At 37.9% G+C, this 17,014-nt stretch overlaps 1 protein-coding gene across 1 annotated transcript in view; it reads left to right on the top strand.

The window, feature by feature from the left end:
- AHR (aryl hydrocarbon receptor) overlaps positions 1-17,014 on the top strand; it is a 95,696-nt gene that overhangs the window by 64,456 nt on the left and 14,226 nt on the right. Inside the window, exons 4-7 of the mRNA XM_024209068.3 lie at positions 8,768-8,857; positions 10,835-10,958; positions 16,183-16,313; positions 16,742-16,944. Coding sequence (XP_024064836.1) covers positions 8,768-8,857; positions 10,835-10,958; positions 16,183-16,313; positions 16,742-16,944 — 548 coding nt within the window. The remainder of the gene's footprint in view (positions 1-8,767; positions 8,858-10,834; positions 10,959-16,182; positions 16,314-16,741; positions 16,945-17,014) is intronic.

Genomic DNA, 17,014 nt, shown 5'->3' with positions numbered 1-17,014 from the left:
AGACACGAAAAAGAGTTAATGGAGAATTCAGAAAAGACACCGTGGGTGAGATTCCATGCTGTGCCTCTGCGGGTATGTCTGCAGTGCAATAAAACCCCATGGCTGGCCCGGATCAGCTAACTTAGGCTCATGGGGTCCCAGAGCTCAGGCTTCAGCCTGAGCCCCAGTCAGCTGAAAGCTAAAAGCAACCTTTAGGCCTCCCAAATTCTGGGCTGATCTAGGAGCTGACGTGGCAGCCAGTGTAACTTATAACCCTGGTGGGTTTGTTTTAACTATGGTAGCCTGTCCCTGGCTGTCTATGGGCAGCTTTGCTGCCAAGGATCTATGCAACATTATGCACTGTGGGTCCACCTCTCCCATCCCCAGCACACTCCACCAAGTTGAAGTTTCACCTGCAGAATGCCTCCTACACTACAATTTGCAAAGTAGACCTCAGAAGACCACCTTCAGCTCTCTTCCTCAGTTCTGTTGCAAGGGGATCTTGTTCCCAGGCTAAAAATGTGAGTGAGAAAGTAAGGAACAAACATAAGAAATGAGGGGAGAGGGCAAATAATACATTAAAGATGCTGTAATGCAAAATCTTCCCTTATTTGTTAATTCTAAAGGCAGAAATTGGCCAGTTGGGAAGTGTTAGTTTTCCAAGGATTTTACTAATATAGAAATCAGCAGGCCCATATGACACACATCGTTGGATATTACGGAATTAGATAACAAAGGTAGTGAACCATTGACACTTACTGAAAATTCACATATGACTGATGTTACCAGAGGATTGCAGAAGACGCCATCATGAAACTGGTAAATGAAAATGTCTGTTCCCAGTAAAATAATGGGACAAACGTTGTCCTTCTATATAGAAGATTATGGAAGCATGAACAGAAAGCAGCATATCTGTATAAAGAACAGATCTGACCAGAAATAGCATTTGCTTTTGTTAAGCAGAAATGCAAAATTATTTCTTGAAGGGAATGCAATACATTTAATTCAAGAGAATAGTGCTGAATAAAGGTTAGAAAAAGAACTGCTACAATTCTCTGTTAAAAAAGAACCAAAAGATCAAACATAGCTCTTATAGAAAGAACTGTTTGTTTCCCTGGGACTTCTTCCCAAATTCTTTGAACAACTGGATTAATACTAGAAGGAATGGGGAAAGGGCTGGGAGAATGTCTTTCTTTGGAAATGCGTATGAAACCTTTAGCGCTAGTATTTCATCAGTTTTGGAACAACTGTTGATTCCAAGAGTCTAGGAACAATGTTTTTTGCTTTTTTTTAACAATACAGTTTAGAATAATTTTTATCAATATGTATTTGGCTGTGGGACTTGGATTGTTTGATGTAGATGATCCATGGGTGCATCTTCAAAGCCAAATTATTGTGATACACAGGGCCACATTTCCCATTCGGTACTGTAGGCATGCCTAGGGGCACCTAAAAATTCAAATTTTGTTGCTCCTGTGTCCTGGCAGGGGACAGGGCCAGCTGAGGGGGAGACAGCTCCACGCAGCCCTGCTGGAGCGCTCCTCGCTCAGCCTGGCAGACAGACAGTTCCCAGCGGGACCGGTGAGTGCGTCCGGGGGGCAGGGCATGGGAGAGTGGGTCTCTGGTGGGATTTATGGGGGTGGGAGAGGTCTATGTGTGTTGGGGTGCTGGGCTGTGTGGGAGGGCTGTGGACGGCGAGGTGCCTAAAAGTTACAAGTGGCGGTACTCCCACTGCCCGCAGCTTTTAGGAGCTACGAGTCCCACAGCTCCCATCTGCCACTGGGAAGCAGGGGCACTCCCGCAGCTCCCAGCTGCTGCCGGGCAGTGGGGGGTGGGCTGGAGCTCCAAGCCCCTGCAGATGGGGGGGAGCTCAGATCTGGGGCAGCCACCAGAGATGGTGTGGGGACCACAAGGTATAAATCCAGCCCTGGTGATGCATGCTACTTGGTCTTACTCTTGCAATGACTGAAAAGCTTGTTAGCATAGAAAGCAATATCTTGTCTCAGTTGGTTCAGCCTGTTACCATAGAGCACCAGTCTTCTGGACCCTGTACTGTCTTCCTATGTGGTTCCAGGTATAGTTCAAAGTATTGGTTAAAACCTATAACAATTTGTGATCTTGGACATAGATATCTAAAACTTACCTTCTCGAGTCGTGTAATGAAAGATACCATCTGCTGAACTGCTCTAGGCAGTACTTCATGTGACTAAAATGTTTATAGGTGATGATGTGCTCACTGGAAGATCCTGTCTTCTCTGGTTGTTTGAAAAAGCCTAAATTTGGCAATACAAGTTCAGGTCATGTTGTAAAACCTAAACTTTTGATTCACTTCTACTATCAGGGAGTAGGTAGAGGGAGGGGGAAGTGGTGTGAACGAGACAGGGTTTTTATATACTACTTTGTATTTTGGTATTTTTATTTTCTTTAAAAGAACATAAGATGTCCATACTGGGTCAGATCAATGGCCCATATAGCCCAGTATTCTGTCTTCCAGCAGTGGCCAATGCAAGATGCATCAGTGAGAATGAACCAAACAGGGCAATTATCTAGTGATTCATCCCCGATCATCCAGTCAAAGGTTTAGGGACACACAGAGCATGGGATTGTGTCCGTGACCTTCTTGGCTTATAACTATCAATGACCCTGCAATCTCCATGAATTTATCTATTATTTTTTTTAACCCATACTTTGGCCTTCACAACATACACTGGCAGGGAGTTCCACAGGCTGACCGTGCGTTGTTTGAAGAAGTACTTCCTTATGTTTGTTTTAAACCTGCCACCAATTAATTTTATTGAGTGATTATGTTAAGGGGTAAAGAGTACTTCCTTACTCTCTTTCTCCACACCATTCATCATTTTGTAGACCTCTACCTTATCCAGCCTTAGTTGTGTCTTTTCTAAGCTGGTCAGTCTTTTTAATCTATCTTCATATGGAAACTGTTCCGAACACCTAATCTTTTTGTCGCCCTTTTCGGTACCTTTTCCAGTTCTAATGTATCTTTTTTTCAGATTGAATGAACAAAACTTTATGCAGTATTCAAGATGTGGGCGTACCATGGATTTATATAGTGACCATATACTTTCCTAATGGTTCCCAACATGCTGTTAGATTTGTTTGTTTGTTTGTTTGCTGCTGCTGTTGCATGTTGAGCAGATGTTTTTAGAGAACTATCCAAAATTTTTCCAAGATCTTTCTTGAATAGTAACAGCTAATTTAGACCCTTCCCCCATCATTTTGTATGTATAATTGGAGCTATATTTTCTAATGTGCGTTACTTTGCACTTATCGCCATTGAAGTTCATCTGCCATTTTTTGGCCCAGTCACCCAGTTTTCTGGGGTCCCTTTGTACCTCTCTCCATTGTAGGAATAAATGATCAGTTTTCCACCCTTTGTTTCCTATCTTTTTAACTAGTTACTGATTCATGAGAGGGCCTTCCCTCTTATCCCATGATTGCCTACTTTTTTAAGAGCCTTTGGTGAGGGACCTTGACAATGGCTTTCTGAAAGTCCAAGTACACTATATCCATTGATCACCCTTGTTTACATGTTTGTTGACACTCAACAAATTTTAATAGATTGGTGAGGCATGATTTCCCTTTACAAAAGCCGTGTTGACTCTTCTGCCAACATATCGTGTTAATCTATAATTCTGTTCTTTGCTATAGTTTCAACCAATTTGCCTGGTACAGAAGTTAGGCTTACTGGCCAGTAATTGAAAGGACTGCCTCTGGAGCCTTTTTAAAAGACTGGTGTTAAATTAGATATCCTCCAGTCATTTGGTACAGCGGCTGATTTCAGCAATAAATTACATACTACAGTTAGTAGTTCTGCAGTTTTATATTTGTGTTCCTTCAGAACTCTTGGGTGACTACCATCTCATCCTGTTGGTTTATTACTGTTTAATTTATCAATTTATTCCAAAATATCTTCTATTGACCCCTCAATCTGGGACAGTTTCTCAAATTTGTCATCTAAAAAGAATGGTTCGAGTGTGGGAATCTCCCTCACATCCTCTGCAGTAAAGACTGAGGCAAAGAATTCACTTAGCTTCTCTGCAACAGCATTGTCTTCTTTCAGTGCTCCTTTAGCACCTTGATTTCAAAGACTAAGAATCATAATGATATAATAAAGTCAAAATCGAAGTCAGTTAATATTTATAAAACTATCCCAACGTTCTAATTAAATATCTGTTCACAAAGTAGAAGGGTTTTAATATATGTCCTACAGATAAATTATGAACGCTCCCTCTAGCACTTTTGAACTTTTACACAATTTGTTTCCTAATAACCCTAGTCACTATTTAGTTTGTAGTTGTCCTTCAAAGGCAATAATAATTCAGTTACTTGGATAAAAGAGAATAAATGTATTCCAATCACTATTCAGGTAGCAATAAATTGTCACTGATGTGTGATGATAAATTCCTAAAATAAATATTTGAATGCAAAAGTAAAATATTTAGTTTAAGTATAAAATTCATTTATTCATATCATCCATAGCCCTCAGTCAAAACCAAAATCAAATCCAACTGCCTTGTCTCCACCTGTCACAGGGTGCACTTGCTGCTGGTGACATCTCCTCCTGGGTGCTCTGGAGATTAGCTCTGGCCAGGTTTTGTGCCCTCCCCTGGTGGTGTTTCTCCCATAATCCTCTCGCCCTGTGTACCACTCACTCCAGGAACCACAGCCTCTCTTTGTGACTCAGCCTTCCAGCCACATACTGTGTTTCCCCGAAAATAAGACAGTGTCTTATATTAATTTTTGCTCCCAAAGATGCGCTAGGTCTTATTTTCAGGGGAGGTCTTATTTTTCCTGGAGCTTCGGGGCCTTATATTCCGGGGTGGCCTTATTATCGGGGAGGTCTTATTTTCGGGGGATGCCTTATATTACAGCGAGAGGCAAAACTGGAAGTAGGTCTTATTTTCGGGGGATGTCTTACTTTCGGGGAAACAGGGTAGTTCCCCCTTCCAGGGTATGTAATAAAGCCTTTCCAGAATAAATCAGGCAGTCCACTGTCGTCTGCCTGGTTGGTGCCAAATCCCCAGTAGCTGGTAGGGGAACTCGGGCCCACTGTCTACTCTGGGTTCCAGCTCAGAGGCTCTCCAGTGAGTAGCCAAGGCCAGCAATGTCCTACCTAGCTGCTTTCCCCCTGATCCTTTCCTGGCTTCCTTCCTCCCTGGGTTTGCCAGCATCCCGACTCCCTCCTGTCAGGGAGTGACTGCAGCCTACCTTCCTGCAGCATCCTCTAGTTACAAAAACTTCACTTTCTGAGAGAGGTGCTAGAAAGAATTTTGAAAGAATTAGAGAGCTCATCTAATGATTGGTGCACAATTAAGGCTCACTTCATTTTCTGGTGTAATTTTTTTTCTACTGACTAGACCATGTCTTATACAGCATCAGTGTAGTGACTGACATGACTACCAGGTACAGTAAATATACCCATATAATGTGATAGTTGAAAATAAACTACTTAGCAAGGGTACTGTGTTTTGTATAGCACTTAGCACAGTGAGGTCCTTATACATGACCAGGGCTCCTGGTTGCTGTAATAATAAGGAAAAAATAAGGAATTATCTTCACCAACTTTTTCAAAAGGAACATCAAGAATGATGACCCCAACATTTTTCGTTTTTGTCTATACTTTCTTTGATATTGTCATCTTGAAAATAATCCCTAAAAAAACATGAAAGGGAAAGAATCCTAAAACACTGACTGTAAATTAATATTGATGAAAACTAATTTCCTCAATGACTAGAAAAGCCAATCAGAATTAAAGGTACTTCAGTATATTATTGTTTTAATTCTAAGCAGATACAATGAACAAATACCATGGAAGTATTAAGGTGACCAATTTACCTTTTAAATGGAGCAAAACACACACATACATAAAAGACTTACTTATACTAGAGACATCCATTGGTTAGGTTTAAAATGAAATTAGTTTTACTTTATCCAGTTTTTAAAAACAGATAAATGACATGATTAAACTGTTGTAACCAAACAAGAAATTGATGAGTTCAAACTTATGTAGGGCACCTATATGCTTACAGAACATTAAGTATTATTATTTTTCTAATAAAAACTTTGGGAAAGTGATTTATTTTGTATTTTATAGAAACTGAAGTTGCCACTTACCTAACATAACCCATTTTTGGCATGGACAGCCATTTCTCTCTGAACTAAGCATCAGAACCACTATAAAATATGTTGCTCCAGACTGGAGAGATGGCCTCTTCATATTACAATGAGCAAAGAATCTTTGACTTTTGGATGAAAAGGTACAGAAACTAATTTTAGCTGCTGGGCCAGAATGTAATCACACTACAGTTTACAGCATTTTTTTAATTTTAGGTGTATTAGTACTGTATAAATGAAATCAAAAGAGCACCCAAACAAAGGCCATGACATTTTTGCACTGTATTCACTTTTAATTTATATTATCTTTTAACAAAACCAGGCACTTTACATAACTACTGCATGTCATTTAGTCAGCTATGAGAACTGAAGACTTGTATTGGTTATACTATTAATTTAACTCTGTATTCTTTTTAACTCGTACTGTCACTTATTCTTCCAGGATTAGAACCCTAATATCCTGTTTTATAGGTGGAGGGCGCTTCATTTTTGAAAAGTTTTTAAACAGCTCCATAAATGTGACATTTCTGTTTTTTATTTTTTTAATTTTTTTTAAATGTAAGGTGCTCAGAGAGTCTTCAAAAAGGTAATTTAATGGGCTATTTAACCTGACCTTATTAAACCCTGGTAATGGGAAGAACAAATTGAAGTAGTAACTGCACCCTAAGAGGGAGAATTTATGAAATAACAGTTGTGCCGAGGACCACGAATGTGTAGGTGTGGTGGGTAATTCTTTGTAATGAGATTCATTCTCTTACTTTAGTTTGTAAACATGACAGTATTTTATCATTCATTTACTTTGTGATCTAGAAGTTGTAAATAATAATTTTTCACACTAAAGATTTTGAAATGTTCTTATTTGAACACATAGTCAAAGTCTAACTCTAAATGCAACTATGGTAATTAAATGGCAAAACATACTTAGTTCAGTCCCTTGAGACAGCCTTTTGTTAAAATCTTGACTGGAATCCATGAAAGTAAATCAGCACCTTTTAGATGAGCTGCCAAGTCACAAATGTTCTGTTTGCTATCACAACAATCGCTGTGAACCATATTGATTGTGAGCTCAGATAAATACCCTTTGCGTGACTTTAAATAAGGAGCTACTTTGTCTAGTTCTTCATAAAGGGAAAACTCTCTTTAAAAACATTGTTTGCTTGCAGCGTCTGCTGGTACAGAGGTTTTCAGCTGCATATTTTAAATGATCTGCAAAATGCTTTTTTAATCATATAGAGAGCTTGATGACTTACTTGCCTCTCCATGTAAGGCCTGTGTGCACTATAAGTAAAATAGATTTGGTTCCATTTTTTACTGCACATGGTATTTTATCTGTTAATTGTGCAAAAGGTTTGGGTTATCTAAGCCTTGCTAAAGTTCCATTTGCACCACACGTTGGTTGGGAGAATTGTGTTGTAACTAGATCTATATTGGTTTTATAGTACTGCTCATTACCATAGTAACTCAACATCTTCAACAATAAATCGGTAGCAATAGAGAAGTTACTAGTGAACTTCATGGAGTCTCTTTGTGCTTTTCCCTTTTGGGGTTAAAGCTCTGAATAATGTGTGTTTTGTTTTTATGTATTTAAGTCCCCATTCATTGTGGTACTTGTAGTGTGGTGTGGACAAGCCTATAAATAAGTAAAAGGTAATTTTTAAGATGTTTATCTGTTATGCACTTAAAATTGAGAATCTATTATGCAATCTGAGCTAACCCTGCATTATTGCCTTATTTCTTCTATTATTGGGACATTTTATTTTTAATAAATATCAAGGAAAAAATTCATCCTCGGTATAAATGACTTAATAGGACTTATTGTAGTATTTTCCCTCAGTAGTGTTTCATCAGGAATTAATTAAACTCGATATGTAGAATATAAATAAGTTTAGTATTTCAACTAACCTTTTAGAAATTAATTTACACTTACCACATACCTATTTGGGGTGCATGACTCATTATCAGTTCATGATTTGTAGAGGTATGACTGTCTTGTGATTTGTGGTGTAAAGTAGGAGGGATCTATGGACAGAGTTAGAGGTGACCTGATTATCTTAATCCTGCATTTATGGACTTTTGAATATCTGAGGTTTTAAGATGTAATTTACTGTAAATTAATTTCCCGGCTTTCAGGTATTTATTTTCTTTTGAAATTAGAGTGACCTATTAGTTTTCCACTCTGAAGTTATTTGATAAATATTTGCATCCTTAACTACAGTTCATTGTTATAGTACCAACTCCTCTCAATTTATAAAAGCACATCTCTGCATTATTATTTTCCACAATAATAAAAAGTGCTACATAGGAACTAGTGTTATGCGCTTGGAGAAGGATGGCTTAAAAGTCAGTATGCAGAAATGTGTACTTAGGATTTTATATAAAATCTTTTCTTTCAGATTCAGATTGCATTATACAGAATTGCATACCTTTGTAAGGTACTGGTAAAATCAGGACTTAATTATCTAACAGTGTAAGTAGGGAAATTTTTTGATTTCTTTTAAAGTGATACTTTGTTTTAATGCATTGCAGTTCAAACTAAAGCTGGAGGTGCAAAACCAGCCAGTAGGTTTATAGAAACACTAAAATTTATAGAAATGCTATTTAATCTGGAATTCTGTCTTTCAAGCTAACCGATTTTGGTGTTTTTTCTTTCCAGGCATTAAATGGCTTTGTGCTGGTTGTTACAGCAGATGCTCTAGTCTTTTATGCCTCTTCAACCATCCAGGACTATCTGGGGTTCCAGCAAGTATGTCTTTTCTTTTTCTCCTCACTCCCCTCTCTCCCCTTCCCTCCCCACCCCCCAACAAGTTTTTATTGATTTCTAGAAGATTTTAATTAATGATTTCCTAAGGCTTCAATGCTCATATTTAGTCTTTGATAATTTACATGGAAAATAATCTCAGTTAAATATTTTGAGCTGGATTACTTTGGTACTATACTTCTTTAGTATTAGCTGATATAGTAGAGAAGGGGTCTTGTGCCAAGCAAAATAGGAATATTTTTCCAACATTGTGTTAAGCAAGTCAGGGAACTTTCACAGTTAAATTGTACTGGAACAAATGTTTGAAATCATATGAAATGCTGCACAATTTACGGTGCTGAATGGTACATCATTCACTAGAAAGGTAATTTTAATAGAAACTTTTCTTAATAAATGACCTACATATGCTTTAAGGTTAGTTTAATTATGTATTGGGTTAGCTTACTAATTTTTTTTAGTTCCTTTTGCATTTGTTTTTCTTCAAGTATAATACCTTTTTTGTAAATGACTCACTGTGTAAATGAAGGAACTGAGTTTTTGTTTAATGATAATATCACTTAATATATAAGCCAAACAAATTATGTTGTGCTGCAGAATATAAAAAAAAAATCCTGTTTAGTGGAAAATGATCATACTGATATCCGGAAGGTACAGTTGTACTTAACTTCTTCACCACCTGGGATTAATACAGATCTGTCTTGCTGGGTGCTAGATATATATGCTAGATGGTGATATATGTAGTTGCTGTTAGACCCAATAGAATCTCTTCTTGCTTTTATCTTCTTAGCCAATGGATAAGGGCATTGGGAATTTTAGTTTTAAAAGCAAATGCTCCAAACAAAATATATATATTTTTCAAGTTACACATCTTTGTTGAAAAATAAGAAAAGTTGGAAAAATAGAGTAGGTATGAAATGCACATTGTAACTGCAAAATGTCAAGTTTGCATTTCTTATGGAATGAAAAGTGAAGCTTAAAACTTACATTAAGATTTAAAAATTAGTATTTCTGGCAGTTTTTCTAGTAATGGTTGACTTTTTTTAATAAAACATGGATAAAGCAAAGAACTAATTCATTTGAGCTAAACTGTTGCTTCTGCCAAAACCATCTCATATTCCTTTTGTCCTTGTTTTTTAGATACTGTGAGTTTATATAATGGTTGATACCACAGAAAGCAAATATTTTTTAAGAGAACCTACAGCACAGAAATTTATCTTAATTTACTGATCCTGCTTTTGAAATTCTTTTATTAGCTTTAAAAAGTTTTCCTTCAATTCTTTCAACCCCTGATGCAGGAAGTTCTTAATTTTTGGCTCGCGTCCCGTTCTTAAGCACCATTACTGCAGATGATAAGGCAGTTTAATAATTAAAGATATAAATGGACCTTAGATAGAGAAAGATTTCAGGCAAACAAAACTAACGTTCAGAGTTTATACTTGTCTTATATTTGTGAGTTTCTTTGGGACCTTGTCTCCTAGCACAACTATGCTCAAGTCCTGATTGGCACTGTACTTACTTTGCTCTTATATAAACTGGAGTGTGCTTTAAAAAAAACCATTTCATCTTTATCTCCTTTTAAAAAAAAAAAAAAAAAAAGAGACATTGTCATTTCTGTATATGGCAAAGCTGTTTTCTTATTTTTACATTTTTGTTAGGCTGTCATGGACAATGAAGAGTGAAAAATAAAACCTTGATAGGCTGAGTTTGTGTCAGAAGAAAACCAAAATATAACAGGAAGGAATTCAATTCTAATGGGCACGACTGGATTCTTTTATGAGCATTTACAAATGATTTCATGAAACTTGTTCTTCTTAAATACAAACTTTATATTATTGTATCTCCAGTGAGATGGATTGTAGTATCCAGTTCAGCAACCAGTCATGTAATTGAAGTCAATAAGATGACTTTGGTACTGTCATCAGAGATGTCTTACTCTCTCAACTTTTTCCTTTTTGTGTATAGTCTGATATTATACACCAGAGTGTATTTGAATTGATTCATACAGAAGACAGACCTGAGTTTCAGCGTCAGCTTCATTGGGCGTTAAAACCTGTACAACCGACAGATTCTGCACAGAGAACACAAGGTGAGAATGCAATCAACTAGCTTACAGTTGCCTTTATGTATTTGTATTCTAAATCATAAATTCTCATTTCAGATAAGCATTTAACACATGACTCTTGCATAAACAAGATTTTAGTTTCACTTTAAATGGAAAATTACAGGTGGAAAATATTGTTTTGAAGCGCAAATCCCAAGCCTTGCACATCGCATCACTACTCATTAATTAGGGTGAAATAATGTGATGCCTAGGATGGATATTATGTTTCTAAAAGTGCCTAAATGTGATTTTTATTTCATAAACTGAAGATACAAACACACACAACAACCAATCAATTTATCTAAACATCTCTGTCAGGAGGGAGGAAAGATCTTGATCATGTCTCTTTGAATGAAGTGTGGGTGTCCCTTCCATGAAATTATGCATTTATTACAGATCCTCTTCTGATATACTGAGCTTGACATCAAATTTGTTAGCTCAATCAGGACGTCATTTAAATCGTCTGACATACCTTTTCAGCACTTTTGGCCCATCTTCTGTGATGGCTGAAGGGGTGCCTTTGTCACATCTTTGCACTGGAAAAGTACATTGGTGGCTGTGGAAGAGTGGCTTTTTATTCCCTGTTCAGATATGAAGTCTCTCTCATGTACACCCCCTCCTGGGTAGGAGCAGGCAAAAGAACAAAAGGTAGCTGAATACACAAGAGGGATGGCCCTTAAAACCAGAGACTATCCTAATTGACCTTATGAGGTAGGTGCCAATTTGATCTTTTGGATTGAGAAGCAATTAGTAATATATCTCTTAGCTATAGGGACTGGCAGAGCTGCCTTTATGGCTGGCTTCCTGTAATAACAAAGCAACTGAATACTACCTAGTAAAGCCACCAAACTAATCAGTATCCAGGTAACCATGTGGTTTCATAGAATCATAGAAGATTAGGGTTGGAAGAGACTTCAGTAGGTCATCTAGTTCAACCCCCTGCTTAAAGCAGGACCATCCCCAACTAAGCCATATTTGGAGATACTTTTTTTTGGTGCAACATTTTTACAATTTACATTATTTGGAAAACCATCCAAAAGTTGTACACCTCTACCTCGATATAATACTGTCCTCGGGAGCCAAAAAATCTTACCGTGTTATAGGTGAAACCGCGTTATATTGAACTTGCTTTGATCCACCGGAGTGCGCAGCCCCGCCCCCCCCCGGAGCGCTGCTTTACTGCGTTATATCCGAATTCGTGTTATATCGAGGTAGAGGTGTATTTGAATTATCATATATACCAACTTCATTGATACTCTTAGATTGAGCTTTAATAAGGCTTTTGTACTGCTCTTTTTATAGCAATGCAAATAGTATTTGGGCCTTCACCATTGAAACTGCATGACAAAGAGGGCAAGGCATTTTATATCCATAGAGGACCGAAGACCTTTATTAGGTTGAAAACATTTTGGATAAGTGCATTTTGGCACTGTAGTTTTATAAATATGTGGGCCAGGCCCCATCTTCCTATTTATTATTGGATTATTTCCACTTTGAATCCACCAATCTACCTACATAAAGAAATTTGATTTAAAATTTTACAGTTTCCCTTTAACCTTCTTAAATTGCAGACAGATGGCATACTTCAATATTTAATAAGGTAAATGTTCACTAAGCTAGGTAGGAAAAGACTAAATATCTTTTGACCTGTGGTCTTGGCAGGGCAGGCACCAGCCGAGCAATCTGGTGCTTGGGGCGGCAGCTTGTAGGAGGCGGCATTCCGCCCAATCCTAGGGCGGCACGGCTGCTTTTTGTTTTTGTTTTTTGTTTTTTGTTGTTGTTCCGCTCCGGCCACCCTGTAGGGGGCAGCAGCGTGGAGGACGGGAGCGCCCTGCAGCAAGCCCGGCAGGGCAGCCCGCATCCTTCCCTCCCAGCCGACCAGAGTGGTGCAGAGCCCTCCCGGCAGGGGGCACGGCGGGAGGGGCCGCGTGGCAGAGCCCTACTGAAGCCCTGACCGCACCCTTTCTCTCTCTCCCCCCGCTCCCTCTCCCTCCCCACGCTAGCCGGGGCACATCTGCAAGGCAGGGAGTCCCCCTGCACCCTGGCTCTGGCCGCGCCGCGGTTTTTTTTTTTTTGCTTGGGGCGGCCAGAAAGCCAGAGCCGGCCCTGGGCCTTGGCTCATTTAGAGCTCTGTGTGCTTCACAGTTGTTGGTGTTCCTAGTACAAAACAATTCGTTTGTGTTTGTGACTCAACTAGGTTTTTATAGTGTTTATACCAGATGTGTAAATTGATCCAGATCTAGCTGAAAACATACTACAGTGAACATGTCTTTTGATTTAGTGTTGGGACTTAATTTAGCAAACAGCTGTTGTCAGAAGACATATTTGTATAGAGTGGTTTACTCTAGAGTGAAAAAGCATTCCAAGATTAAAAATTCCTTTTAACAGCGCAGAGCAACTTATAAATAATGTTGTGTGAAAAGGTAAGACCATAGCTTAACTCAGCATCAGTTTTCACTTGAATGATGGAAGTAATGCAAGAACAGAGTAGGAATATTAGTGCTATGCAGTATGTTTCTAGTTTACTTAAAACTGTTAAACTATTTTCACACCAGATTACTTGTAAATTGGGAAAATACAGCTTTTGGTTCTCAGGTCTTTTTTTATTATTATTTAATTCAGATACATAACAAATGTCACATTTATGATCACAAGGACCCTGATATGTTAGTGAAAGCATTATCTATTTTAATTCACTTCTGATTTTTAATACCCTCATCTCATATACACATATTTGTCTTGATTTGTACTTTTAGTGACCCACAGGATAAAAGTGCTATGGACACTGAACAAACATTTTACCAATTGTGAGGCATGGTTGGAGTTAAGGGCAGAATGGAAAGGAAAAGTTCATTCAACTAGCCATCCATTTACTGGACATGTAAATCAGAAAATTTAGTTTCTGATGTTAGAAACCATTAGTTTTCAGTGTAGTACAAACATTTCGCATTTAAATAGTAAATTGTGTGTATAGTATGGTAATCTGGATTATTAACATGTTTTCATGGCTGATAACATTTTCTTCTTATATGGAAAACTGAAAACATTCCATGTATGCCATTTTGCTGTTTTTACTTTCCTTTTTTGGTTTGTTTTCAAAGGGGGAAATAGTAGGTATGACAGTAAGGAAGACAGTATAAAAATGAGTTTTCCATAATGAAACATGGTTCAAAATTTCAGATTTAGCTCTGCTGTGGAGGGAGCCTGCTGTGTTAGTACTAAGAGTAAGATTAAGTCCAAGAAAGAACAAGACAGCAATTGAGTACCCTAGACCATACTATTCAGGTTACGCTATGTTGATTTCTGTTACAGAATGTTTCTATGAATTACCTGAGTTGTTCGTGTTAATGTTCATATTGCCATTTTTGGCATTCATAGTTAATTATAGGTGGCTTTTAACACCTTGAAATTAGAGTCCAGGTTTCATGACCTTTTAGATCCCTGGATCCAAAAAAGCAGTGCCAGTGTGTACGTTTGGGTCTTTTCTATTTCTAAGGAAGTTAGAAGAAACTTTCAGACATTCTTGAGTGCAGCTGTACCATGGATAGTTAAATGTGTATTGCTGAAGAGTGTTTCAAGACTGTATAAAATTACTCCCAAAATAGTGTGTGAGAGAATGGTACTGTAGCTAATGTGCAACTCATTTACTTTATTATGTTTGATATATGAGAAACAACAAATTAGATCTTGCTTGAGATCTGGAATTTAATGTTTAGGTTTTTTTATACCATCAAAATCAGTTTCCTCAATTGACTTCATGTAGTTTTTCATTGATACTCTTAGTTATTGAATTTCTATTAGAGTAAATGCCAGAGCAAATTTTATGTAGGTTTTACGCACCTGATTAGTTTATTTTAATCAAGCTCTTTGCACAACTCCAAAGCCATGCTGTATATACTGCATAAGAGATCTTATAGTTCTTACTAAAAAATAATAATAATAATAATAATAATAATAATATGTGGAGATATACCTATCTCATAGAACTGGAAGGGACCTTGAAAGGTCATTGAGTCGAGTCCAGTCCCCTGCCTTCACTAGCAGGACCAAGTACTGATTTTGCCCCACATCCCTAAATGGCCCCCTCAAGGATTGAGCTCACAACCCTGGGTTTAGCAGGCCAATGCTCAAACCACTGAGCTATCCCTCCCCCCGGGAAAACTGTGTGGCAGTTTTCTCAATTGCATCTGTATGTGCATATGAATTATTTTGGTAGGTCACTTTGGGGTGTGTGTATGTATATATTGCCTGCACAGAGTACTTCATTAACTGACATTGAACAGACATAGTACAGTAATTATAATATGTAACATCATGCAGATCATATGGTCAGTTTGCAGGTTACTGATGCAATATTTTTTGCATTGTGTTTCGTGGACCTTAACAGTTGAAGTATAAATTAATGCCTGAATGTCACTTCACCAGCAAATAGTTATCCTAAATTGCCAACACAGTATCATTTTACCACCTCAGTTACACATCCTTAAGTTGCACATGCTTCTGACGGATAGAACTACACACTGATTTCATGATCAGCACTGTACACAACAAATCTTGCTGCTTTTGTCGTTTCTGTATTCTGCACCTGCTATTGAGACATCACAATATGTGAATAGGAGAATGTTTCTATAAAAATAAACAAACATTTAACAAGTGGCAGTGTGCACAACTGAACAGAGCAGCTGATCTGTGGCACTTTTCCTGTTGGATTTTGTTAGATGCTTGGAGAGTTGTGATTTCTTAATGCAATACTAGGCGTCAACAGGAAATGCTGTAGGATTTTCAAAAGGACTCAGTGGAGTTAGGTGCCCAAGGAAAATAAATGGGAGTTGACTGCCAAACTCCCTTTGAAAATCCCACCTGTAAGGCAGTGTGGACATTGTCCATGGAGAAATCTAATTTTCCAAGACTGCTTCAAAATCTGAATCATAAACTAAAAAAAGGACTACTAAAGAACAACCAGGAGGTGTGTTTGACACAATTCTACAGTATGATAAACAGTTAAACACAATCCTATCAGGAGAACTGATATTTAAACCATTTCTAGTGGTGCAGTCAATGTAGGTCTTGAGGATGTTTCCAATTTACATTGTTCATGTTCAGGTCATGACCTGAGACTTTGTTTATGGGGCGGAAGATCATTTGTTATAGATAGCCTTCACTAGGTGTTTCTCTAAAAATAACCCTTATAAATAATCTTTTCCTGCAGGAGATAATGCTTTTTCACAGCCAGCAGCCTATTATAAGCCAGAACAGCTTCCTCCAGAGAATTCTTCCTTTATGGAAAGAAATTTTGTCTGCAGATTACGGTGCCTTCTGGATAATTCATCTGGGTTCTTGGTGAGTATACAATTATATAAAGACTTCCACTATTGCCTAAAGTGTATAAAACTAGAGAATGGTGGTAATAGTGCCTAGGAATAAAATAAAAGATTCTCTGAATCCATCTCCGCTTACATAGGGTTCAAAACAATGCAGCTTTTGTTTACTGGTGATGTTCTGTTTTACACCAGGTTTTCTGTGTTTGCTTTTTGAGATGGGTTTATGGGGTAATAGCTTTCTAAATGACAGGCATCTAAGTATAGCAGCATAACTCTCTCTATTTTTTATCTATTTTATAATATTAATTAAGGTCCAAAGCATGAATGAGATGGAAGTTAAAATAAGTGCCACTGTTCAGGGAAGTGTGTTTAAAAAAAAAAAAAAAAAAGTTTGATGCGTGAATATCTCTCTAATCTGTGATCACTATATATTTTCCTCATCTGAAGGCCATGAATTTTCAAGGGCGATTAAAGTTTCTTCATGGACAGAACAAGAAAGGGAAGGATGGCTCTCCTGTCTCTCCTCAGCTGGCTTTATTTGCAGTGGCTACCCCACTGCAGCCTCCATCCATCCTTGAGATACGAACCAAAAACTTCATTTTCAGAACCAAACACAAACTGGACTTCACACCTATAGGCTGTGATGCAAAGTAGGTACACGGTCATCTACATAGCATGTTACATTTCCCTGTACACTTGCAGCTGAAATAGATCTCTGCA

This window comes from Terrapene carolina, unplaced genomic scaffold (assembly GCF_002925995.2).
Source record: "Terrapene carolina triunguis isolate 2854851 unplaced genomic scaffold, T_m_triunguis-2.0 Scaffold84, whole genome shotgun sequence".
Lineage (NCBI taxonomy): Eukaryota > Metazoa > Chordata > Testudines > Emydidae > Terrapene > Terrapene triunguis.
The sequence above is the reverse complement of the archived record's forward strand: the minus strand, read 5'-3'. Positions and strand labels throughout refer to the sequence as shown.